At 38.5% G+C, this 27,505-nt stretch overlaps 1 protein-coding gene across 1 annotated transcript; it reads right to left on the bottom strand.

The window, feature by feature from the left end:
• Positions 1-8,908: 8,908 nt before the first annotated feature.
• LOC144240190 (sulfotransferase 6B1-like) lies at positions 8,909-23,473 on the bottom strand. The gene is made up of 6 exons (XM_077774435.1): positions 23,329-23,473; positions 20,842-21,026; positions 18,468-18,594; positions 12,263-12,357; positions 11,926-12,112; positions 8,909-9,027 (listed from the first exon to the last, which is right to left on the bottom strand). The coding sequence occupies exons 1-6, from the start codon at positions 23,471-23,473 to the stop codon at positions 8,909-8,911; spliced, it is 858 nt and encodes a 285-aa protein (XP_077630561.1).
• Positions 23,474-27,505: the final 4,032 nt, after the last annotated feature.

Below are 27,505 nucleotides of genomic sequence, written 5' to 3'. Positions count from 1 at the left end.
TGCAACTTTGTCACAAACTAGCTCAGTAACATTTTTCAAATCACTTAACACTGTCAAGCTAGTGTATTTGACTATGAGCTGAGAGGTTTATGATACACTGCCTCTATGTTCTTTCAATTCTATAGTTACCAAATGCACTGATGTTTAACTTAGAAAAAGAAATATTTTATGTAGGAGAAATATGTGCCATATTTATGATATATTTAGGTGTAGGGCTCTGGGAACAATTGGCTACAAAATCATAATGCAGAAATCTTCTAAATTTCTTAATACATCAGTGAACTTGAAAAGAAAATACTCTTTTTTTACAGGTTATTTATTTGTTCACAGCACAGAGACCAACATGGAGCTCAATCCCTTGAACCGTGAGATCATGGCCTGAGCCGAAATCAAGAGTCTGACACTCAACCGACTGAGCCACCCAGGTGTCCCGAAAAGTAAATACTCTTCATTAGACTCTATAGTTCTTTGAAGGAGAACAACTATCAATAATGAACTTTTATCTGTGAGGACTATTTACATTTTTTAATTGAATAATGAAGGATCTATCATATTAAAGGTACTGTGAAGAAAAAAGATAAACAAGACACAAGTTCACCACCTAGGCTGGCAGACAAATATAGGGGAATAGGATGAGAGATGAGTCAACAGAAACTGGGCCATATAGGGTCTTGTGAATTAAGAATTAAGGATTCTTTTACTCTATTCTCAGAATAAAGATAGACTCTTAAATGGCTGGAAACAGGAAATGCTTTTCAAGAGGACATGAAACTTGAGCTGGGCCTAAAAGACTTCAGAAAACTTCACTGTTGTCAAAGAATAATAGCAGAGAAGTGGGGTTCGCATCCTGTGTTCAGAGGTTGGGAGACGTGCATTGTATACAAGGCCTACAGGATCTAGAGGTAAATGATCAGAAATGAGACCAGAAATTTAGGACCAAATTAGGGGCATCTTTAAAAGACAATGTTTGATTCCTGTGTTGACGTTGAAATACTGAGTATCAGGGAGTGTGGGTGGCTCAGTCAGTTAAGCATATGACTCTTGATTTAGGCTCAGATCATAATTTCACAGGTTGAGGGACTGAACCCCAAGTCGGGCTCTGTGCTGAAAGCATGGAGCCTGCCCCGGATTCTCTCTCTCCCTCCCTCTCTCTCTCTCTGTTTCTCCCTTGAGCATGCTCTCTTGCTCTCTTTCAAAATAAATAAATAATCACTTCTTAAAAAAAAGAAATACCCAATGTCTTTCCAATCCAGTCTATTATAGTAACAGCATAACTGTCTACTTTGGGCTTGTTCTTTCCTTCGTAAATTCTTACAGTGATGCCGAACTGCTCACAGAATAAGGTAAACCCTTCCCAGCCCAGTGTCACCGCTTTCCTTTTCGTCCTCCTTGCCCTTCTTCTCTCACGAGAAAACTAGCAGAGCTAAGCACCCGCCTTCCTCTCTTTATTCCATCCTTGCTAATTATTCTTTTGAAGCCCACTCTTCTTTCATAGTCCTGAGTGTTAATCTGGCTGTTCATTTGCTTACTGTGTATCTTTAAGTTCCCCAAAGTCAGAAATCCTGCCTATTTTGTCAGCATCATGCAGTCTCAGTGTAGTGGGGGTTGCGATGGGCTGTGCAGATAACTGTAGAGACTGGAGGACTCCTTCCCCTGACTGCTGGGTGAATTGTCAGCAGACAAGCCTCAGCGGTCAGCCCTCTGCAGATCTGCTTCAGCTAAAAGACAGTTGCTTCATTCTTGGGCACCGCCTTCCCAGGGATCACCCATGTCCAAGGACTGGATAGACAGAGGAGAAAGGTCCTGCCTTTTTGCCCCAAGACAACATTGAAGGGCCATGTTAGCTTCAGAGCTCCCTGTGGGGTCAACTGAAGTCCCCATCTCCCCCCTCTGCCTGTTCCTCACTTCTTTCTTTCCCTCTGCAAGCATTGCTCCAAGAGCTCCCACTCATACCCTCACTCCCACCCCCGGGTACTAATCTCCCTCTTAGAGTCTGCTTCTCTTAAAATGTTTCCTGAATGAAAACTATCAACACCCTAGAGGAGAAAGCANTAAAAAAAAAAATGTTTCCTGAATGAGTAAATAAATGAATAAATATAATACACCCTATTCCAATTCGTGATGAACTACGTAAAGTAATTACTGTTTGTTAATGAATTATTCATTATTTCCTAGTATTTAAACTGCCAGGTATGGCTATTGTGAAGTTTTAATAGTCTGTGCTAAATTCTCCTGTATCTGGTCTTCTGTTTGTGTACTAAGTACTGATATGAATCCCTTTATCCAAGTGTGAAAGTTTTAGTTTAGGAATGTCACCTTCGATGACCTGGTATGCTGGTCTATCTGAATTGGTTGGGAAAATTCTACTACCAAAATAGTACTAACGAATTTTGGCTTGCTCATGCTTCATTGATGGTATTCCTAATGCAGGGCTATTTCATGCTTTTGAAATTTTAAAGACCAATTAGATACAGTGTTCAGGATTCATTATGCTGAGAAAAGTGCTTTATTTTTAAAAATCTCCGCTGTTAACATTTTGGCCACTGGGTGTCATCGCAGAGCTAGCTTTTAAAAAGATGGTGTTTTAACTAGCTGATTGGAAGTAACGGAGTCTAATAAGGTTTAGTAACATACTTTCATTGTTCAACCTTCATACATTGAACATTAATATCCACTGTAGGAAGTTCTTTGCAAAGTACAATTTCTGTATTTTTTAGTCTTTGTTCACAATAAATCATATAGAAATAAAATTTCTTCTGACAATGTTTTGGTGTGTCTTGAGTGAACGGGGAAACGGGGCAGGAAGTCTAAGTTCTAACGAAGATAGGGAAATGGTTGAACCATTTCTCTAACCACCGTTAGAGAACCAGAGCTAACTAAACAGAGAGACATATTGCCAAAGCTACTCAATTTGCTCACCTGATTACCTCAGGCCATAAATGACCTCACTCTGTTCTCACTTCTTTTATTTTACTTATTTTTATTATTGTTGTTAATCCTAACAACCTTTATAGAGCAAGCACTTTTATTCCCTCCATTTTACAGGTGGAGAAACTAAGGCACAGAGAGGTTAATAACTATGTAAGGTCAGATACAAGGTAGCGGATTATACCTTCAGTGAAGGCCTAACAGTGTTATCAAACTGTGGTGGCCCCTTGACCACTTTCATCAAAATCCTGTATAACCATCATTAAATATAAAAATTTTAGGGGCGCCTGGGTGGCTTGGTCGGTTAAGCGTCTGACTTTCGCTTAGGTCATGATCTCGCGGTTCGTGGGTTCGAGCCCCGCGTCGGGCTCTGTGCTGACTGCCAGCTCAGAGCCTGGAGCCCATTTCAGATTCTGTGTCTCCCTCTCTCTCTGAACCTCCCCTGCTCACGCTGTCTCTCTCTCTCCTAGAAATAAATAAAAATTAAAAAATAAAAATAAAAAGAAAAATTTTAACACATGTATTCCAGCCACATGAAAGCACTATTGATTCAGGACCTCTGAGATAAGGTCTGGGAATCTGCATTTCAGTACAATTCTGCAGGTGACTTTTGTGCACTTAGAGAATCCTTTAGTTAGACAAGTGACAATTGGGAAGGCCTCCTTCCCTGGAAAGGAAAGAAAGAGAATGGGACTCAGAACCACTCCATACCCTCTTTAACAGCCATTTCATATACACCAGAGACCGTCCTGATTACCAGCAGGCCTCAGTGGTCCCCCCCCATCCATGCCACCCTTCCGCAGGTGCATCTGTGGAGGGCGCTGCCGACTCCAGGGTTCTCAACCCTCACCACACACTCGTCACTGAGGGAGACTTTAAAGTCAAACAGGTGCTTGGAACTAAGCCAGACCAATCAAATCTGAAGCTCTTGGTATGGGGTCCAGAGAAGAGATCTTTTATAAGTTTTTTTTTTTTTCAGATTATCCTCCTGTGCAGCCCCAGAGTCGATGATTCCTGTTTGTGAGCAATAGTCCTCAAATAGAATCTTGAACAAGTAACTTAGAGGTGATGCTCATGCAAATTCTGTAAAATACTCTTTAAGAAACTGTCTTAAATAATACGAAGGTAGGGCAGGGATAAAAATCCCAAGGCCAAAAAAAAAAAAAGTTAGACTGAGACCCTTTTAGACAATATTAAAGTACAATTTGTGGTATTTTTTAGTCTTTCTTCACAGCAAATCATATAGATATAAAGTTTCTTCTAACAACATTTGGGGTATCTTGAGTAAATGGGGAAATAGGGCAGGAAGGCTAAGGCCTAATGAAGATATGGAAGGGGTTGAATTACTGCTGTGTTAGAGAACTGGACTTAACTAAATGGAGACATATTCTGAAAGTTACCCAATTGGGTCATCTGGTTGTCTCAGGCCATAAAAATGACCTCCAAAATAGCCATAAGGGCTCTTTCCTACTTCTTCCCCTTCTAACTCCTTAGAAAATTCCATCTAGGTCTGCTGTATATTTAGAAAAAAGATCAATAATTCTTTTGTTAAACTGAATTAAAAATAAATAAAACCAACATGAATGTTATTTAAATGCTACGTTATTCCTCTTTGACACTGATAATTAATATTTTATAAATGTGTGAATGAGCAGCGGGAAAACAAAAATGTATCTCTATTTTACAATTGTATACACTGCAAGGAAAAAACCTATAAAAAAAAGTAAGGTTAAAAGCACACATACATTATGCAAATGCCCACGGACCTCTCCCCCAGATTCATTTACCCTGTAGGCGGGTGACAGCTACAGGCTATCTTTTGCATTTATAATTCATCCTTGCTTACCTTTACTTTTGAAGGAAGATGGATAAGGTCTTTCATTACATACCAAATGGATTAAGAGATATTAAAAAGCAAGAATCAATAGTATTTCATAACTGGTTTGATTTAGAAAGTGGAAGGAAAACAAAGAATTAAATATGACTATAAGCATTCACACCCAAGAAGCTGAGCAGGTAGTCAGAAATGTGTTCATTCGTTCTTTAAATCATTCATTCATTCATTCATTCATTTTTCCATTCAGCACATCTTTGTCGAACAATTTCTGAGGTCAGTACGCTGCATCAGTCACCGAACAAGCTACCTACAGCCTCTCTGTAAAGATACGATAAAATTGGAAAGGAAAGACTCACATGCTGTGAATAGTTAAGTAGTAATAGAAGAGAATACAGGATCGGGTTGAAGAAAGAACTAATGCAGACATGAATTAATAGGGGAATACAAAAATAAGATCAAAGTGGGTGGCAGTACTGGCATTGGGTTTTTTGGAAGGTAAGGAATTAAACTGGTCTGTGAACTCAATTCACAGTGAGCATTTGTGAAGTGCCCATTATGAGCACTGTACCAGGCTGGGTGAGGTGGAGGAAACGAAAATGAACAGAACATGGACTTTAACTGTCAAGGACCTTCAAAACTAGAATAGGAGGCAGACTTTTACCTCATAATATAAAGCGCAAATGGTTAAGAGTGGGAAGGGAAGGGTCACTGGAGGGCCAGGGAGGGAGAATGGAAAATAACGGGGACAGGGGACAGAGTATCAGAGCAGGCTTTCGTAGCGCTGGTGTTAAACCAGTTATGGGATGGGATACTTTTGAGGCACCAATACATGACAGTGAAAGAGTGCCTCCTAGTGAAATATTTGAAGAGCCACTGGATTTAGCAGTACTGACTAGAGAGGAAGCGCAGACAAAAGGAGGAAGAAGAGTGAAAATTCAGTGACAGACGAATCAACTGAAAAATAGTGAGTAGCAATTTGAATGGGGAAATGTATATAAGTTGTTTTGTCAGCTCCAAGGTATTGAAAAAACAAAGTGGGTAGGCCAGAGTTCACGGGGACAGATCCAGGATTTACTTTTGAAAAAGGGATGGGGCATGTCTGGGTGGATCTGTTGGTTAAGCATCGGACTCTGTATTGCAGCTCAGGTTATGCTCCCCTGAGCATAAACTAACTAACTAACTAACCTAAAAAAAAAAAAAGAAAAAGAAAAAAAGGGGGAAACTCAGAGGGCATGGGTATCAGGGCATCCCCAGCCGTTGCTATCACCATGCAGGTACTCCTTTCCATGGCACTCTGTAAACCCCCTGAGCTGGCTCCACCTCCGCTCCACCCCCTGGGTCCCAGGGAACAGAACAGCAGTCATCAGAGACTCTTCTTTCCAACCAATTACCCAGTGTGTGATAGACATTTCAAATAGCCATAACAGAAGTCTTGATCCATAGTCCCCCAGCGATCCCCCCAACAAAATCATTCTGCTGTCAAGCCTTGCATCTGAATAAATGCTACCCTCAATGATATGCCATTGAGTAGCCAAAAATCTTGGCTTCATCTTCTATTTTTTTCTGTCTCCTGTGTCTGTATTATTAGGTTAACTGGCTCAATATTCATATTATATCCTGAAACAGTCCACCTCTCCATTGCCTCTTCTAGGACTACTGTCTGCATACCCCTCTTCTCTCACCTATGCCACGGTAATAGCCATGTATCCCTGCCTGCTCCCTTGACCCCTGGGTCCAGCCCCATCTAGTGGTCAGAATGATCTTGTGGCAGTGTCTGTCAGGAAGTCTCCCAGCCCTGTGGAAAACCCCCAGCTAGCAAGAATTCTGAACCCCTTGCCATGCCTCCAAGCCCAGGGAGCCCACTCCCATTCATGCTGCAGCAGCTCTGTAGTCTCTGTCTTCCATACTCCCTATGTTATCTTATTTATGCCACCCGTCGGTGCTGCCAGATCACAAAGGTTTCTTTTCTTTAAAAATATTATATATTGAACCCTGCTAGAATGCACTAGAATGTAAGCATCTTGAGAGTGGGGACTCTTTCAAATTCATCATGTATCCCTACAGTCTAAGGCCTGGCACATGGAAGGTGCTCAAAAAACAATTTTGACCAACTGATGATCACATGGGAATTAGGCTCTCGTTTACTCCCTTAGTAAACAAGACTTTAAGCAATTTTCTATCAAAACTGGATTACAATGATCCCAAAGTTACCTACAGATCCAAAATACTGCAATCAAACAAAGTCCTAGGTCAGTTCTTTCTGTCTCAATGATCATTTCAATCTTGTACGAAGACGATATAGCCTCACGGGATTTGGAGCATTTACCACCACAGTCATTGTCTTCTGCTCTTGCTGTCTCATCAGATCTTCTTGTCTTACTTTGATGGTTTTGTCATTCTCTGCACATCAACATCAAGGAAAGCGACGTGTGATTTTAGCTCCAGCATAAAGATGAACACTTGACCAAGATCACGCCTGAGTGCCTTTCCGGAATACATTTTACTTGTAACAAATATGTATACGTAAGAGATTTATGAAGATCTAATACTTACTGGATTGTGATAAACCTGATACAAAAACTTCAATGGATTTGTTATTAAAATATAGGATTCACAATACACCGAGCTACAAAAGTAGTGCTTTTGGCTGGGTTAACTCACTCAACCCATCGCTTTGGGTTCATAGCTCAGAGTCATATACAACATGCAGTTCTGATTTCTCACCAAGACTTGAGTTAGATATTATGGCACACATATAAGCAGTATGATGTATGTTCATAAATAGTGTATTGTCATTTAGGTAAGAATCCTGAACTAAATTCACTGAAATTTCATTACAATGTATTCTAGGCTAAAGCTACAGAATAATACTATTACAGGACAGAGAGAAAAATAGAGATTGAATTAATCCTGAAATGCTACTGGGAGAGCAGGGCACCTGGGTGGCTCAGTCAGTTATACAACTAACTCTTGATTTAGGCTCAGGTCATGATCTCAGGGTCATGAGATCAAGCCCAAGTTGGGCTCTGTGTGAGTGTGGAGCCTGCTTGAGCTTCTCTGTCCCACCCTCTCTGCTCTTCCCTCATTTGCACTCTTTCTCTCCCTCTCAAAAAATAAAAATAAATTTTAAAAAATGCTACTGGGAGAAAGAATACATATTCAAAATACTGGAAAAAGTCACAAATACCTCTTATTTTTCAAAACTAGATAAGACATTTGTAATTTAATACCTTTTTTTAAGTTTATTTATTTATTTTTGAGGGAGTGTGTGCACAAGTTGGGGAGGGGCAGGGAGAGAAGGAGAGAGAGAGAATCCCAAGCAGGCTCCTCACTGTCAGCACAGAGCCCGACGCAGGGCTTGATCTCATGAACGCTGAGATCGTGACCTGANTGGCTCAGTCAGTTATACAACTAACTCTTGATTTAGGCTCAGGTCATGATCTCATGAACGCTGAGATCGTGACCTGAGCCCAAACTGAGTCAGATGCATAACCGACTGAGCCACCCAGCACCCCCAAAACTTTGTAATTTAATTGGCTTTATAAAAGATAAAGAAAACACTGGAATGTCATGCCGGTGTTACTTTAATGTGAAAGAGTGTCTTTTCATTCTTCATTTCCACCACATACCAGATTGTGATCATTTGATATAATCTACTTAGTATGTGTTCCATCTCAGTAAGATCATGTTTGTCATTGTTATGACACTGGCGAATATTTCTACACAGACACCAGGGAAGGTTGAAACGAAAATGTTTATTTAGAAGTCATGATGCACAAATGGGCAGAAAATAAATACTTCTCAGACATTTGTTATTTTAGACAATGCTTCTCCTCTTTTGTTGTACATTGGAGCAGTTTATAGAATTTCCTGAATAGAAATAATCTCCTTCCTTATGAATATCCTAAAAGCAGATATATAATTCAGCCATTTTAAAATTGTAAACTTCGTCTTATTATTAATTCTCTGCTATTACCAGATATGCTAATAATAGTCTCTCATACATGAAAACTTTGACACATTCATGAAGTGTCCATTTCTCACTGAAAGAAATATCTGCTTTTCACATTGGTAAAACATATTTATGTATTCCCCAGGTACCGCACTGCATAAAACGGAAAGTGGTTTCATTTCCCATTTATATTAAGAGGAATCTTCAAAATGTCTTGCTAGTTCACTGTGTTTCATTTTCTCTGTGAATAGTTCATCAAATACTCTCTTCTGCTTTGAAGTAAAGTAGTTTATCCAATCACCCACCGCTCCTGGAAAAATTGGAAATGTATCAGACAAGAACCAATGTAAATGTATAGCATTCACAAAAGCAATCTGTCAGATTTATAATAAAATGCAAATTATTTCATTGCTTGGTGATAAGATGATGGAGGGTATTCTTTTCTTCATTTGCTTATTTGTTGCTTCTAATTTCCACAGTAATGGTTGCATATTAATATGTACAGTTTAAAAAGTTATTTCTTAAAAAGAAAAGAAGATTAAAATATATAAATGTCCTAGGTTTTATAATAGCAGGCAAAGAAATATCTCACCTAAACTTAGTCAAAACATAAAAGCAGAAAAAATGGACATAATGATGTCACTTATTTCCCTGTCTTGTGCACCTCTGAAGTGGTAACTGTGCTGATAACATACCACAGAGCTGCGTAATTTGTCTCTCTGTCTCTTTTGTAAATTCAAGTACAATTAACATACAGTGTGATAATGACTTCCGGTGTACAGTCCACTGAGTCAACAATTCTATACATTACCCTGTGCTCATGATAATAAGTGTACTCTTAATTCCCTTCACCTATTTCACCTTAATTGGTCTCCACTGGATTCCATTGAGCATCAGGACTTCCTCATTTCTCATCATTCTCTTTACTATAATCCCTCCCAATCTCTGTTTCTCTCATCTCTGCTTGCTTCACCTTCCTTCACACATCCTTTTCTAAATTGTCTTCCCTTTATCTTCTCCCTCCCAATCTTCCTAATCTTTTTCTTGACACTCCCGTGTTATCTTGCTCTTGTCCTCCATTTTCAACTTCTTGGAAGAGTGGTCCTTATTTGCTGCTTCCCTTCTTTCTCTCTTATCTCTTCAATTCCCTCAATCTGGCTTCCACCGTCACCAACACGGAAGCCACTCTCAGAATTCATGAATGATAAACAGACAGCCATGTTGACCCTGGTTTTCTTTGTAATTCTGGCTGATTTCCTTTCTTGGTTTGTCTTGGGCTGTTTCATTCCCATTGATGTTAGGGTCCCTAGGGCTCCCCCTTCTAACCCTTTCTCCACAGCCCTTTCCAATCACCCTGAATTTCACAAACTGCTGATGGCTCCTAAACTGACTTCTGAGTTGAGATCCACTCAACAATGGCCCATTGCCACTATCCAAATTATACACCTCAATGTTTCATACCTGGACTATTACAACAGCCTCTTACTGGACTTTCTGCCTCTGGTTTCACAATTCTTCTAATCAACTTTCCACCTGACTCTGTTATTTTCGAGTCCCTTCTAAAACAGCAAATAGATTGGGGTGGGACAGGGGTAAAGAACCCCCTTATAAGGACCCCATCAGAGCTTTTGTTCTCTGGTCCCAATCTTTATCTCCCTCATTCTGCTCTACACATCATATACCACTCTAGCACAGGAGACTACCTGCTCTTCCTATACAATCCAATTCTATAGAGATTCTGAGCTTTACTTCTTGCTGTTAGCTCTTGCTGGAATATATTTCTTCTCTGTAATTTTCCTGGTAAAGTCTTGCTCATGCTTCCACTCCCAGATCCAATGTCATCTCTCACCTACTTTGCTAGGAAAATATTCTCTCTCCCTTATCCATGTTGCTATTCACATTTGTTTATACTACTGGTATAGTTGTTATCACATGGTATTACTGTCTAGATTATGATTTTCTGAAGGACAAGACTGTATTTTATTCAATTGTTGAATCTTAGCACTTAGAAAATAGTTTAATAAATATGTGCTGAATATAGTTCTCTCCTCCCCCCAAGCCCTAGTTTAGTAGCTACAGGAAAATAAAAAATGAACCACCAAAAAAGACAAACTTTGCAAACTTAAGGAAATATCTGATCCATGTGAGTTAGCAAATATCTGCTTTGGGAGGATTAAATTCAGATGAGCCAAAAAATGGAAACAAAGGTGTGTTTTCTAGTAGCAAATCTGAATATCTAAATGCAGAAAATTTTGCCTTTTTTAGTTAGGAAAAAATTTGAAAAATGTTACAAAAACATTTTTCTCCCATATCTGGATTAAAATTCACATGAATTTCAGGGTCACCTGGTGACTCAGTCAGTTAAGGGTCGAACTTTGGCTCAGGTCATGATCTCACAGTTCTGTGAGTTCAACCCCCACATCAGGCTCTGTGTTGACAATGTGGAGCCTGGAGCCCACTTTGAGCTCTACCTCTCTCTCTGCCCCTCCTCCACCCCTGCTCACTCACTCTCTCTCTTTCTCTCTCTCTCAAAAATAAACATTAAAAATGTTTTCCTAATACTCACATGGATTTCAAAACAATTCTGTATCCAGATATACCCAAACTACTTTTAAGTTAAATGTTAGGAGTTAGTGGAGAAGATGTATTTCCTTCTCTTTGGATTTTCATGCAGGGGAACATCAGAGCTTCTCTGTCCACCCCTAATTGGTACAAGGTGGGTTATTTGGTGAGTTTAGGAAAATGCATGGTCCAAACTCATCAGCTCCCTTCTCTTTTCAAAAAAAAACAAAACCATGTGTCATGTACTGCTCTTTCCCATACTCTAACTGGGCTGCCTTAGTGCAGGGACAGAACTCCATTTGCCTGTGACTAAGCAAGCATATTTGCAAACTTAGGATAAGTTATTAGCAAATGCACTAGGGTGCAGACCTGAGGCACGTTCTTAAGTAACTTTATTATTTCCATCTGTTTGACGCCTGTGTCTTTCTCTCAGTTGGTTCCTAACTGGGCATGGAAATCTCAATGTCTGGAAATAATGCAATTCGAGAATTTCATTTAATAAGCATTTGCTGAAGGAGAATGATGCACAAATCCACCGTGCAAGCGATAGAGTGCACGATGGTGAAATGAGAGATTAAAAATGGTAAAATGGAACTACTTCCAAATACAAGCCCCAGGCAAAGCACCACCTCCCTTTATGACTTACCTTTCCTAAATACCAGTTTCCTATTAGTTGTGAGGGCACAGATGGTATGATTTGGGTCACAGTTTTCTTTGGCCGCATTATTTTTCATTTCACTGAATGATGTTTTCTGAGTAATCTTATTAACTTCACTGTCACTCAGATTTATCCCAAGGAAATTAATTATTTTCTTTATGCTTTTAGAAAGATCCTGAGTAATACGAAAAAAAATTTTTTAGAAAGTGTAACTCATCAAAACACCAAATTAATTCCCTGAAACCTGAAACCAGAATTTATTGATTCCCTGTTTTAACTTAACTTGACTTAAACTTTGATTGTTGACATGTTAGAAAGGACTTACTTTTTTCATTTCTTCGTAGAATAAAATTAGAATGTTTTTATCATTTTTGTGCTCTTCCCAGCTTAAAACATGATCAAACCAGGATCCATATACAACTAGAAAAGAAGTGAATTGTGTTAATATTAAGCACCAGGGCTTGGCGTCCCGGGGTTCTTCCGATTTCAGCAAAGTATGCAAAGTAAGGCACATAGGTATCAGACTCTGAAGTGAAAGTATTTTATTTAAGAAGTTTTGAATGGTGGGGTGCCTGGATGGTTCAGTTGGTTTAAGCATCTGACTTTGGCTCAGGTTAAGATCTCACAGTTCATGGCTTTGAGCCCCGCATGGGGCTCTGTGCTGACAGCTCAGAGCCTGGAACCTGCTTTGGATTCAGTTTCTCCGTCTCTCTCTGCCCCTCCCCTGCTCTCTCTCTCTCTCTCTCTCTCTCTCTCTGTCTCAAAAATAAATAAACATTAAAAAATTGTTGAATAGAATTGTTGAATGGGAACACCTGGGTGGCTCAGTTTGTTAAGTGACTGGGTCTTGATTTTGGCTAAGCTCATGTCTAAAAATTTTATGTGTGGGATAGAGCCCATGTTGGGGTCTGTACTGACAACGTGGAGCCTCCTTGGGATGCTCTCTCTCCTTCTTTCTCTGCCCCTCCCCACCTTGTGCACACACATTCTCTCTCTCTCAAAATAAATAAATGTTTTTTTAAAAAAAGATTGTTGAATCACTGTATTGTACATCTGAATCTAATATAATGCTGCATGTTAACTACACTGAATTTAAAATGAAAAATAAAATGCTAATTATATATTTTAATACAATGTCTTCTTCAATAACAATGTGTCATTCATTACATATGAAGAAATTTATAATTAGATTTAATAAAACTCAATAATTAAAAATTAAATAAGATCTTAAATACTTTTTAAAAAATGTCTTCCTTAGAAGAGCTCAATTTTAAAACACTACTGTTTCAACTAAATACAATATTGTGAAATGAAGCTGGATGGCTATATCTTTTAAGAAAGCTGTGGTGTTTTTTCTTATTTTTGGTAAACATCTTTTTATAATCAGAAGAAATGACAGCAGAAATACAGAGATACACATTTTCCCAATAATTGTGTTCTGATAACTACTTTGGATCTTGGGAAAAATAAAGAAACATTGAAAATTTATTATTTTCTTCCTGTAATGCCATAGGCTTTTTATAAGTTTCTTAGCATAAAAAGTTTATAAATTTCCTCCAAAAAAAGGGGGAAGAGAAAAGAGGTCTATTCACTCATCTTAGTTTAAGGCTGAAAAATACAGTGTTAGGGATTTACCAGTAGTTGATTCTGTCTCTTTACTGCTTTGTTAATTTGACAGTCCTAAAAAAATTTCCAGGGCTTGAAAGTAAAGTATTACCGTGCAAAATAAATGATCATCAGCAGTGATGATAAAAAACAAAATGTGAGCAACTTATTGTCACCACAGAAAGTTGACTCGCTTGACAATCTAAAATGTAAAACACAGTAATTTAAAATACTACATACACATATTTCCATGCATCCTCATTATCCAAAGATTTAATACTAGCTAATGCCCAAATTATAAAAGAGCCATTCTACTAGCAATGTTCTGAGGATCTGCTGACTATTGATTCATTTAATAAGAATTTATTAAGCCATTAGTGTCTGTCAGACATTGCACTATATAAATTTTGAACATTAAAGTTTTGAATAAATTGAAGTGTAATTAACTCCAAACTCACTGCAGTTTTTCATGGCTTCAGCTTCTAAGGAAGTAAAGGGTAGGAAAATAACCATAAGACATTCTTGAAACAAGAACTTCTGGGATGGCAATGGTATCATTACAGTGTCAGCCCAGTTTTCTACCCATTGACCTGGAAGGCTGTATAATCAGAATCGGTGTTAAGAAGTGCTGTCCTGATACATCTTCAGTTATCAGCATTCTCACTGCTATTTCAGGGACTTACACAATACTTGATCTTAGAATTACTCAAATTATCATATCAATGATAAGGAGTTTTTCTTCTCCTTCCTCTTCCTCTTCTCCTTCTTCTTCTTCTCCTTCCTCCTCCTCCTCCTCCTTCTTCTTCTTTGTCTTCATCATCATCTTCTTCTTCTTCTTCGTCGTCGTCGTCTTCTTCTTCTTCTTCTTCTTCTTCTAAGTAGGTTTTATACCCAGTGCAGAGTCCAAGACCCAAGGTATGGCTTGAACTCACAACCTGAGGTCAGAACCCTGAGATCAAGACTTATGCTAAGATCAAGAGTCAGATGCTTAACCAACTGAGACCCCCAGGCACCCCAAGGAGTTTATCTTCCAAGAGTGCCACCCTTTATCCAGGAACAAACACGTGGTGGGAAGAAGACTGATTATTATACATATTTAGTTAACCAGTTAACCAGTTTCTAGTACCCCAGACTATGCTCACAGTCTGCATGACACCTCCTGTCAGCAGCTGCAGCCCATCCCAGCTCTGGTGGATGACATCACCACCGAAAGTTGCTGGGGCTATGGAAGCCCTCAGTACTGTCAGGGAGCCTAGGCTTCTGTGACCTGCAAACTGGACAGGAAAAGAGGCCTAGTGTCACATCTAGTGGTTAGGTGTAATTGACCTGGCCCATTATAGCTCTTCAGCAGGAAATGCATTCCAACATAACCCAAATAGATTGAAGAATAATCTTTTGGATCATAGCCTGATCATCATTTGAGAGCCAACTATGCTATTATTAACTAATTAATTTATACTCCATCTTGCTCCAGAAAGACTTAAGCCAGCCAAAATTGTCTTAAAGAACTTGGCTGTTGTGTCTTCCTTACTAATATAGAGAATTATACTTTGTATTAATTCTTTAATCAGAATCCTCATTATCCACACCCTAAAGAAAAAATAATTGCCAAAACAAAGACATAAAATATTTATTTTATAGGAAATGCTTTTCTTCACATTCTCCACTTAATTACGAATAATACCACCTCCAGTATGTAAGCCTTAAGCATCCAGTCTCTTAATTTCCATTCAGTTCATGATGTCATGGTTTGTGAGATCAAGCCCTGTGTTGTGCTCTGAGCTGACAGTGTGGAGCCTGCTTGGGATTCTCTGTCTCTCTCTCTCTCTCTCTCTCTCTCTCTCTCTCGGTCTGTCCTTTCCCTGCTCGCTCTCTCTCTTTAAATAAACAAACANCACCCTAAAGAAAAAATAATTGCCAAAACAAAGACATAAAATATTTATTTTATAGGAAATGCTTTTCTTCACATTCTCCACTTAATTACGAATAATACCACCTCCAGTATGTAAGCCTTAAGCATCCAGTCTCTTAATTTCCATTCAGTTCATGATGTCATGGTTTGTGAGATCAAGCCCTGTGTTGTGCTCTGAGCTGACAGTGTGGAGCCTGCTTGGGATTCTCTCTCTCTCTCTCTCTCTCTCTGTCCTTTCCCTGCTCGCTCTCTCTCTTTAAATAAACAAATAAACATTTTTTTTTAAAAGTCACTGAAGAACATCCCTGAAATACAGTCACATATATTTAACAGGAAAACAGACAACTTTATCTTATAAATAGTAAAAGGTGAGGCTACTCTTTCCACCCAAGTATAATAAATAAAAGCTTTAGTGATTCAGTGACTATCCCCAATTGTCAAGAGGATTTGCCCAGGCTAGATTATCCAATTGTGTAATACTTACATGGCAAATCTCTTTGCAATTAAAAATCTTGAAAAACTATTAATGTGCCTAATAAGATATAAAAAAATCATCTGGAACCTTTTTCTATCTGCACTGTCCTTCCTAGTATACTCTGCTATGACTCTGGATAATGTGGTGGTGGCAAAGGTACATGCCCTATGACAACTAGTTTACTTCCCTGCATATGGGAAGATGGACTGGGTTGCCATCTTTGTGGCTACATTCACAGAAAAATAATCTCTACAACAAAAGCACTAATAAGCCTGCTTTTCCCAGCCCTAGTGAGACCATACCCAGAGGATGTAGAGATGTGGCCATATCAGAGCTTATACAGCAGTGAGAGAGGTAGTGAGCCCCAGTGTGTAATAACTGGAGATAAACATGGCTTTTCTTTTCTTGAGGAAAAGCAGACTCAACATCTGTTTTTTTTAAAAAAAATAATTTATGTATTTAAGCTGTGCTTATTCCAAAAATGGAATTGAGGCAGAGTGAGGCATGCTAACTATCTTCAAATATTTAGAAGGCTATCATGTGGAAGAGGAATTAATGATCAGGGGAATAGCTTTCTTTCTTGATGAGTTATGCCACAGAACTAAGAGCAAAGATTTTCGAGCTGACATCTGAATTTAAATCTGGGCTCTGCTGCTTATTAGATATGGATTTGAACAAGTTATCTGGCCTCCCAACATCTGCATTTTCCTCACCTGTAAAATGAAGGTCACATCTAGCTCCTGTGTCCCAGTGAGGATGATATGAGATCGTGATGCACAGCACTTAGCTAAGTGTCTAGATCACATAGTAAGATTTTTTTTTTATTTTAACACTACTGAGATGGAATGTGTTGTTTTGAGGCAGGAGTTGGGGTTGTGAACCTGTTGCCCAAGTTAAGAAGTTCAAGTTAAGCCTGTAATACTCTTGGGGATATTACAAAAGTGATTCAACATCAGGTGGGTGTTTTAACCAGATGATCTTTAAGAGAACTGTTATTCCCCAAACTTTATGATTCTATTAAATGTTTGCAAAAGAGGAGCTGAAATATTGTGAGCATAGTGTATTCTTCCATTTACATTCTCTCCATCAAAAAAAAAAAAAAAGGAATACAGCAAAAGGAGTGTCATACTCTGTTGCTAGTGAGTTCCCAATGTCCTTATGTTAAGTTTATACTTTCTGTGGCCTATCTTAAATTAACAAGTAAAAGCTTAACAATTTTGCAAGTGAAATAGTGAAACTAACAATTAAGAAAATTTACCTCTAACCCCATAGAGAGATAAGACCCTGTGGGCACACACCATTTCTAAATCATGCCCCTTCTACATTCTGCATTGTCTTAGTATATTATTTTGGTTACCTGAAAGGCTTGGAAAGTCAGGCTTAGAAACTGATGTGTGTGCCTGTGTGTGGGGGTGGGCGTGGGTGTGGGTGTGTGGGTGTGTCTAAGTGTTCCAGACACCAATGAGTCAGGGGATAAGGAATAAATTCAAAGGTCATTCATGGTCACACAGAACCAACATGCACTGCACAGCTCAATCGAATGACATATCAATATGGTATTCTCAGCAGAAATTACTTTCTGTTCATCTTTATAAAGCCGTGTCAAGATCACTAATTCATTTGTTTTATTTGGGGAATGTTTTTTCCCTTTTGCGGGGAAGGGAGAGTTTGGGTTTTTTTGTGTATTGTTTCTGTTGTCTTTTTTTTTTTTTTTTTTTTTTGGATAGAGAGAGTGCAAGAGGGGGAGAGGGGCAGAAGGAGACTGAGAGAATTTTAAGCAGGCTCCACATTCAGCGTGGAGCCTGGTATGGGGCTCCATGCAGGGCTCAATCCCATGACCTGAGATCATGACCTGAGCTGAAATCAAGAGTCAGATGCCACAAAGCCACCCTGGTGCCTCTGTTTGTGTTGTCTTATTTTCCATGTGGGTATGCATAAGGCATGTCTCAGGCTGCATGTCCAGGCTTCAAGTGTATCTTGGTGTACTCCAATTAACGCATAATTATTTCACTGACAAGACTAATAATATGCAAGAAAAAAGTGATACTTGATCAGAATTAATCTGTTTTTAAACATTCCAACCAGCTCAATAAGTAATTGCAAATACTTACTACCCATGGGTGATAAGAAAGACTGTGAGGAAGCAAAGTGAGAAGGAATGACTTAGAAGAAAAGAATAATCTATTCAAGGGGTGCCTGGGTGGCTCAGTTGGTTAAGCATATGACTTCGGCTCAGGTCATGATCTCACGGTTCGTGAGTTCAAGCCCCGTATGGGGCTCTATGCTGACAGCTAGCTCAGAGCCTGGAGCCAGCTTCAGATTCTGTATCTCCTTGTCTCTCTGACCCTCCCATGCTCATGCTGTCTCTCTCTCTCTCGCTCTCTCTCTCTCAGAAATAAATAAAACATTAAAAATTTTAAGAAAAAGAATAATCTATTCAAATGTATATCTGAAAATAGGCCATTAGGGTCCATTTGGAAACTGCTTTCGTGTTAAGTGGAACTGTATATTATGAATAGAAATCATTGTTATATTTACCATCTCCCCTTAGGAAAAGCTCTAGAAATCCAGCCCAGGTTTCAATGCCAGGGAGATTGGGGTTATCTCTGTAGTAGTGGAATAAAGAAACAGCTGTATCCTTTGGATTCCTGACGATGTAGATAATCTGTTAAAAAAAAAAACAGTTTATTTTTAGATGGCACAGCCCCCCCAAAAAATATTTTCTAAATGAAAGCAAACCAATTTACGTATACAAATCACAATTTCATGCTAGCTTACTCAGATTATTAAGCACAGACTCAGGCCAGTGTTTCTAACTTAATGTGTGTAAGAACCATCCGGGAATCTTGCTAAAGAGCACCTTCTGATTCAGGGGGCCCAGGGTGAGACCTGGCTTTCTGCATTTCTAACAAGCTCCCAGGTGATGGTGCTGCCAGTCAACCGACCACACTTTCCCAATTTATGTGCTACATGTGGCCTTCTCTTTTTAGCAGCGGACATGAGAAACCCTCGATTAATTTGTAAGACAAAGTTACGTTTTTAATACAAAAAACTTTTAACAGAAAAAAGTTTAGTAATTTTATAACATGATTTAAATACACCAAGATTTCTTATAAATTGCCTATCATGGTTTATAAGAATGATGTTTTAGAATTGCATTTTTCTACAATTTAACCCACCACAGAGTATTGAATCTGAGCTATCCTTCTAAGCGACACCAACACTGCAACTGCAATCTAATTCAATTTAATAACTGTTTGTTTGGTCTACAGTAGGACCAGGCAGAGGGGAATGTTCCAGGTCTGAGAAATATCATGAACAAGACAGAAATATTACCAGCTCTCTCAAAACTTGCAGTCAGGTGAGGAAATGCAGTGTTATGAAAGATATAATAGGGACGTACAGAATGCAGTGAGAGCGTCTAAAAGACCTCAGCAAACCAGTGCGAGTCCCTGGCTATAACAGGAGTGTCTTTAATTATGGTCAGCATTGCATGAGTATCAGTTGTCCCACTTACTCTTAAATTGATACTCAGGTAGACACATTTTATGTAGGTTACAAAGTGTTCACTGAATCATGCTGAATATGTAATTATCTTACCGCATTGTGTCCATAGTCCAGGTATTGCTACGTAACTATCTTTCCTTCTGTATTGTGTTCATAGTCCAAGTATTGTGTAAGATCCACATGAAGGAAGCATGGTCCTCTACTTAAGAGATGTGCAAAGGCCACCGTGCACCAAAATGAAAAGCCACCTTTACCTTCCCTCTGCCCCCACAATTCTCTCTTCATCTCAAGAGATAATTGTGGAGCAACTCAACACTTCAGGCTTTCTTTAATTGCACTCTGCACCCTGAGCAGATTCACAGCACCCCAAAGCTCTGAAAGCAGTTTGAAAATCCATTCACTGCCTTAACAAAAAGAGATAAAGTAGCAGAATTTTAAGCCTTAGCTCTATCCAGTGGGAGTTTTTTGTTTGTTTTTTTTTGGTAGAGAGAAGAGTCTTTCAGGGCCTTTGGAGAATACCCAAAGTTATATGTCAGTATTATCAGTGGGAAAGACAATGCAAGCTATTAATACATAATACATATTTTAAAATAATGCATTTGGGGGTGCCTGGGTGGGCTCAGTCAGTTAAGCATCTGACTTTGGCTCAGGTCATGATCTCTCAGTTCAAGGGTTTAAGCCCCCCATCAGGCTCTCTGCTGACAGCTCAGAGCCTGGAGCCTGCTTTGGACTCTGTGTCACAACTTTCTCTCTGCTCCTCCCCCACTCATGCTCTCTCTCTCTCTCTCAAAAATAAATAAACATTTAAAAATATTTAAAGAAAAAATGTACTCTGTAATTATGTGTAGCAACATGTTAAGTAGACTTATTATGGAGATCATTTCACAATACGTACTAATATTGAGTCATTAAGTGGTACATCTGAAACTAATACAATGTTACATGTCTGTTATACTCAAGAAATACACAATATTCTATCAAATATTAGGGTCTGGTTAAAGATATGAAGGGAAGGCAGAATAATACTCTGAGGGAAAAAATAAATATTAATTAAATATCATATGAGCTAAAGGCATAAATTTCATGTAAGCGAGTTCGGAAACAAAAAAGTGGGGGGGAGAGACAAAGATTCGGAACAGAACATAGGAGTCTGAGTAAGATTGAGAGTAGGGAAAGATGGCGAGAAGGACTGACTGTCTGACAGAGCCTGCTGGAGCTAGGAAGGCTGGCATCACCCCTACGCTCTCAGGCTTAGGCAGGTGGCAACAGGGGACAGGTCATCATATTGGGAAACCAAAAGCAACCAGAGACTCTCACTCCCCATTAGGGATGAAAGCGACAGATCAAGAATCCAGGCCCAATTTTATGGTACTCTCAAGCCTTTGCCTTTACCCACAGACCTTACCTTGCATTGTTTTTGTTTAATATTCATCGGCAGCATGTTGTAGCTCAAATGCGTTGGAATAACTCTTCTCTTACAATACATGTTTAGCTCTTCAAATTTAGAAATGTCTCCCAACTCAATAGGAGATGTTAGACTCATGCTAACATTGGGAATGTTCCCAATGACCTCTGCAACCCAGTGGGTACCTTCACACAAAAATAAAACAAAATGCATTTTTTAAATTAAGTGATACTCTTGATGAAATAAATATAGAAAGTTAGCATGCAGTTATAAGAGCTATAAGTGAATTAATTTTCATATAAATAGTTATTATTACCCCTTGACACCCATTGAAACCTGTTCGAACACTTGAGACATTAATTAACTTTATAGGAAGAATCACACGTTAAAGAGCATGAAGAGACCTTAGAGCTTGAAATACTCTTCAATGCTACATTCACCTCTAGCACCTTCTCCAATTTGCAAATACACAGGTCTTTCAATACCCAGTTCTTACTGGTCGTGCAAGCTCATGTATCTTGCTCTTTTATATACTGTCTTCTGAGTCCCCGCTCCCCTGGCATAATTGTTTACTCTCTCTGTCCCTCCAAAGTAGCACATACCATACTAGAGATGTCACTGCTTGTATTCCTGTCCATCTCCCTATTGCCCCCTGGAAGATGGACACTGGATCTTATTTTTGTTTGTGTGCAAATACAGGGTAGTGGTGTAAACAAAGCATTTGAACAATGAGTAAATGCTATATTCAAATATCACAAAGATACAATCCTATGCTACCATGAAGTCTGGAAGGAATATCACTTTATGTTTATATAAAGCAAATGTGGATGTGCTCCAGCATGGTGGACGATGGTAAACTGGAGCGCAGAAGTAGAAGTTTGGTGGACAGATGCTTTGTTGATTTGAAAGCAATATTCCTAAAAAGTTTAAACCAGGCCTAGTGTCCATTTATCTCACTGTAATCCCACCTCTAAATTTGTTACGACATTAACTACTCTACAGTTGAATAAATATTTAGAGCTTAAACAGGGCTCTCATTTGCATGATATGTTTTAAATTAAAGACTATTTTAGATTATAATGTTAATTGGTCCAATATTTATAATATTCATATAAACATGACTGATATAGTAATGATATTTCTATCATTTTCACAAAATGTATTGATTTATTCTGGTGAAGAAGAGAGAATACAGTTTTGTGCTGCCGAAGGGGACCTCCAGAGCTAGTGAATGATGCCCATTTATAGACACCAATATGTACAGTGAAAGCTTTATATATGGTTGTTTATATAGGGTATAACCTAGCCACCTGCTCAAAGAACCTTAAAAGTCTCATAATTTACTTTCTGAACTAACATATTGACTTAGAATAAGGTATATTTATTCACAGGCTGACCTGCTACATAGAGAGAAAACTGATGTTTTGTGGAGACAATTTTTTAATTTCCATTTGCAGAAGTATTTTCCAAAAAAAATAGTTATATATGTGACTTATGTTTATTCTCAAAAAACACCCCTGGAAGATCTGGCTCTGTGTGAATTCTGTGAGGGTCTCTTGGGCCTGATTTAGAGTCAAGTAAGGGGACTAAAATGCAAACACAATTGGAAAGGGTTTAAGCTCTTAGTTGCTGACCCATGCTAACAGGTGTATGCCCCTCTGTACATGTCTGGAAATTACAGCCAGCAGTTAGAGATTATATATCTTGGTCACCTCTCGACATAAAAAATAATATAGAATTAATTTTGACTAGCCCTGGGATGACATTATTCATCATGGTCCTTTTTTTCATGTGCATATAACTCTATGTGGAAATAAACTTTGAAGAATAAGGTATAAAATTTAACACTAAAAACACTTAACATTTGTTTTTATTAGCCCAGGAGAAAAAAATTATTCATTTATAAACCAATCATTAAGTATGAATTGAACTAACACTATTTGTCTCCAAGCCTGGTACAAGTACGAAGAGAACTTATCATGCTACAGATATTATGCTTATTATATATATCAACATCTATATGCTTTAATGAATCAAATAGAAACAAGATCATAGTAAAAGCTCTAATTCCTCCAGTGAATTTTTCAAAACACAGTTCTCAATTTTCTGATGTCAAAGTTTTTTTATTAAAATAAGCATTTAGGGGCTCCTAGGTGGCTCAGTTGGTTAAGCATCTGACGTCAGCTCAGGTCATGATCTCACAGTTCATGGGTTTGAACCCTGTGCAGAGCCTACAGCCTGCTTCAGATCCTGTGTCTTCCTGTCTTTCTGCCCCTCCCCTGCTCGTGCTCTCTCTCTCTTTCTCTCTCTCAAAAATAATTAAATAAACATTTAATAAAATAAGCATTTAGGATATTTACATTTCCTATGAAACAATTTTTAAAAATAAATGTTTTATAAAAATATTATTATGTTTCATCTTATTTCTTATAATCACGCATTTTAAAATGTATTTATACATTTAAAATACATTAAAATAAACTTTACCAGATTTTGGATAGGACACCAGAAACACATCATCTTCTCTTGCATTGAAAAAATCCAGGGAATTTAGAAGTTCTTCTGAACACAGCGTAGAATAGAGGATCCCCTTGAATTTATGAAGAACACTTGGCTGCTTCTGGAATGGCATCTTTCTTCAAATTAATCAAGAAGTATTTACTAAACACTACCTTTACACAAGGCACAGGACAAGTATGGTCCTTGTTGCTAATCCTAGCTCAGTGGCAGGATAATACTAGAATCACTATGCTGGAGGAATATATATATATGCTTTGCAGCTCTTCACAAGAGTAATTTTTAAACCATAACTAAGCCAAAGTCTACTGCAAAAATGATGCTTTTCTTGATAACACATGTTACAAAATATTTCTTGATAACATGTTACAAAATACTGCCTCCCAACTTGACATTCAGAATAGTTTACAAACAAAGCTATCAAGATCTCAGAATGTAATTATTAAACGAAGGGACTAGAGTTAATTAAATCCCTTTGCTTTAATAAGAAAAGACTTCTAGTGCCTATCATGTATTACATCACTGTGGAAAGGACTAGAAAAGTTGAACTTCTTGTTAATATTAACACACAGTAGAGGAAGTAGCTAATATGTAATGCGTTGCAGAAAGAGGAGAGGAGTGGCACAAGAAAATATAAATTTTTCTTGGAATTGGCAGATAAATTTGTGGCTAAAGATAAACCTTGCAGGAAATACTTTAAGAAAGATAACATGGAAATCAGGAAACATAACCCAGAAAAGAGACATCTTGAGCTCTGATGTATGTGGGAAGTTTATGGCTGAACTAAGCAAAATTTTGTCTGAGTCATTCTTAGCTTCTGTCACTAATATTGTTATATTCTGGTTTCGATTACATATGACAACAAAGTCCCCAATTACTTCTGTGACCCCTAGTTGAATTTCTTTTGTTTACTTGTCTAACCATCAAAAGAAATGAATATCAACAAGGAAATGACCACCATTTTAATTGAGCATAAAAAACTGGAGGTCTACCGCAAAGAAATAATTGAAGAAGGAAGACTTACATGATAGTGGCGGAAATGAAATTCAGAATAATCATACACATTGAAAATCCCAAATAATCTACAATTAGAATTAATATGTAAATTGGGCATAGTTGCTGAATTATGAGGTCAATACTTGAAAATAAATTGTATTGTATATTCTAGCAAAACCAACTGAAAAATAAAATTTGAAAAACACCACTATTTATAATAATATGAAAAATACTCAAATCTCTAGAAATAAATCTAAAAAAGATGTTCAAGGCACTGAAAACTACAAAGTATTACTGAAACTGGTTAAAGAAGACCTAAGTAAAAGGAGAAATATACAAAGTCCATGGACCAGAAGACTCAATATTATTTAAATGTCAAATTCTCCTTCTTGATCTATAAAGTCAATTCAGTTTGATAAAAATCCCAGTACGTATGCGTGTGTGTGTGTGTGTGTGTGTGTGTAAACTGACAAACATTTTATATGGAAATTCAAAAGCAGCAGAATAGCCAAGGAAATCTTAAACAAACCTGTAAGACTTAAATTGTCAGATTTTAAGCTTTATCATAAAGCAACACTTAAACAGTGTGGCCTGAGCTCAAGGATACATAATAGATAAATGTAACTGAATGAAGAGCACAGAAAAAGACCCACACATAAATGGTCACTTGACTCATGACAAAAGTATGGATTATACAAAAGTATAATCCATTAAGAAAAAGATGGTCTTTTTAATGACTATTGCTTGCTCAATTGGATCTATGTGGGAGAAGAAAAAAATCTTACTTTACACCATATGCAAAGAAAAATTCAAGACGGATCACAAATTAAATGGGGAAAAAAGCTTCCAGATGAAAATATGAAGTATACTTTCATGATCTTTAGGCAGATAAAAGTTTTTAAACTTTACCTGTTACCTACCTTGTAGGTAGGGTACTTCATATGTCTGTGAGGCACAAACAAGTTTGATTTGACAGGCAGTGGCTGTCAAATGGTAGTAAGTACTGGATTTTTCTGAAGACGTGACTGGGCCTGACATGTAAGAGAGCTTGTTCACGTGGCTGGCAGTTGATTCCGGCTGTTTACTGTGAGCTTAGATGGAGCTTTCTAAGAAGGCGCTTATATACGTGGTTTTTCCATGTGGCTTCATCTTTTCACAGGATGGCCGCTGCCTATTGAAAGGGGACATTCCAAGAGTGATGTTCCACGAAACCAAAGCAGAAACTATTTGTTTCTTATGAGCTAGTGTTGGCAGTCATGTGACACCAGGGACATTCTATATACCCCGTTATTCAGGGTCTTCCCAGACCCAGTGTGGGAGAGGACTGCATAGAGCATGAATCCTGAGATGTCTAGTTGACTGGGGGCCATTGTTCAAAACTGGCTCTTACAGTCTTTTCTGACTTCCAATGTTCACTTTCTCTCCGAGCAGCAAAACCCTCTTGCAACCCACACAGGACCTCTAGGTCTCACTCTATTAGTTGTCAAGGTCAAGCTTGAAGTCTGTGATCTCACTATCTAAATCAGGTCCAGATATCAGTGGAGCTCACTGGGGTCTGTCCTTCTGCTGAAGCTCCTTCAGCACAGTAGAATTCTCCAATGCTATAGACTTGTGAGTTAAAGAGACAAGTTACCTTCACACATACACCCAACACACAATGGTAAGACAGGATCAAGGGAACAAGACATTTTTATTTAAAAAGGGAAAGGGCAGGAAGCACAAGAATGTCCAGGGACTATTCAAATTTTATTGAGTCTTCTCCCTCTTCCAAGAAGTAATTCTCCATGTCTCTAGGCTCTGTGATCTAGGCTCTTGGATCTGACTCCCAGCCGTCTTTCCTCTCCAGTGAGACATAACACTCTACAGGCTGAGGTGATTTTTAACACTGACTCATGGTCATGGAAGGTTGACTTATGGCCTTATAGCTCTTTTCCTGTTCAACTACCTTTTTCCCTTGAAGTCCAAGCACATGGGTGTATTGCTTATTTGTGCTTGTCATGTCTAAAAAACAGTAGAGAGGATTTCTGTGATTATGACTGGTGCTCCCTCTATGACATAATGGCCACACCTATAAATATCCCTAGGATAGGTGACCTTCTCTTTTGGGATGGGCATTAAGGTTCAACTGGAGATGATGCCTTTAAGGTTCTTGGAAACTTTTTATCTAGCAGATAAGGTTTGAGAAATGTGCCCTTAAGATTTCTTTTTACATTAAGATTCTGAAAAGCCTACTGATGCAGAGGCTCAGATGCTTAGTCAGTTAAGTATCGACTTCTCATTTTCGCTCTGGTCATGGTCTCAGAGTCATCTGATTGTGCCCAGTGTTGGGCTCCCTGCTCATGTTGTGGAGACTGCTTGAGATTCTCTCTCTCTCTTTTCCTCTTTCTCTCTCTCTCTCTCTGCCTCTCGCTTGCATGTGCTCTCTCTATTTCTCTCTCTCTAAATAAATGCATAAACAGTTTTGAAAAAAATCAAACCCTGTGCCCTACCTATGAGGTCTGTGAGGCACACACAAATTTGATTTGACAGGCAGTTGCTGTCAAATGGTAGTAATACTGGATTTTTCTGAAGACTTAACTGGGCCTGACATGGAAGAGAGCTTGATCACATAGCTAGCAGTTGATTCTGGCTGTTTACTGTATGTTTAGATGGGTCTCTCCATCAGAGTGCTTATATACATGACCTTTCCAGTATGGCAGCTGCCTATTGAAAAGGAACATTTCAAGAATGAGTATTCCAAGAGACCAAAGCAGAACTGTTTTTTCTTATGACTGAGTGTTGGGAGTCATGTGACACCAGTGACATTCTATATACCCAGTTATACAGGGTCAGCCCATTCTGTATGTAAGAGGACTACACAGAGCATGAATCCTGGGGAAGTGTAGTTGATTGGGGGGCCTTTGTTAAAAACTAGCTCCTACAGTTTTCTGACTTCCAAATTTCATTTCTCTCCTAGAAGAAAATTGCTCTTGCAACCTTCGCAAGACCTCCAGGTCTCACTCTATTTGTTGCCAGGGTTAAGCTTGAAGTCTGTGAAATCAGTATCTAAATCAGGTCCAGATATCAGTGGAGCTCCTTGGGGCCTGTCTCTCTGCTGAAGCTCCTGGAGCACAGCTTCTAGAGTATGATTCTCCAAATCTATGGACTTCTG

This window comes from Crocuta crocuta, unplaced genomic scaffold (genome assembly GCF_008692635.1).
Source record: "Crocuta crocuta isolate KB4526 unplaced genomic scaffold, BGI_CrCroc_1.0 scaffold176, whole genome shotgun sequence".
In the NCBI taxonomy this organism is placed as follows: Eukaryota; Metazoa; Chordata; class Mammalia; order Carnivora; family Hyaenidae; genus Crocuta; species Crocuta crocuta.
The sequence above is the reverse complement of the archived record's forward strand: the minus strand, read 5'-3'. Positions and strand labels throughout refer to the sequence as shown.

Coding starts and splice junctions, on each gene's coding strand:
- LOC144240190 (XM_077774435.1), bottom strand. CDS start 23,473: ATGCCATTCCAGAAGCAGCCAAGTGTTCTTCATAAATTCAAGGGGATC. Junction 12,358..18,467: donor GCTTTTCCTAAGGGGAGATG/GTAAATATAACA, acceptor CTTCTTTTCTAG/TTGTATATGGATCCTGGTTT. Junction 9,028..11,925: donor GAAACTGGTATTTAGGAAAG/GTAAGTCATAAA, acceptor CAATTTTTCCAG/GAGCGGTGGGTGATTGGATA.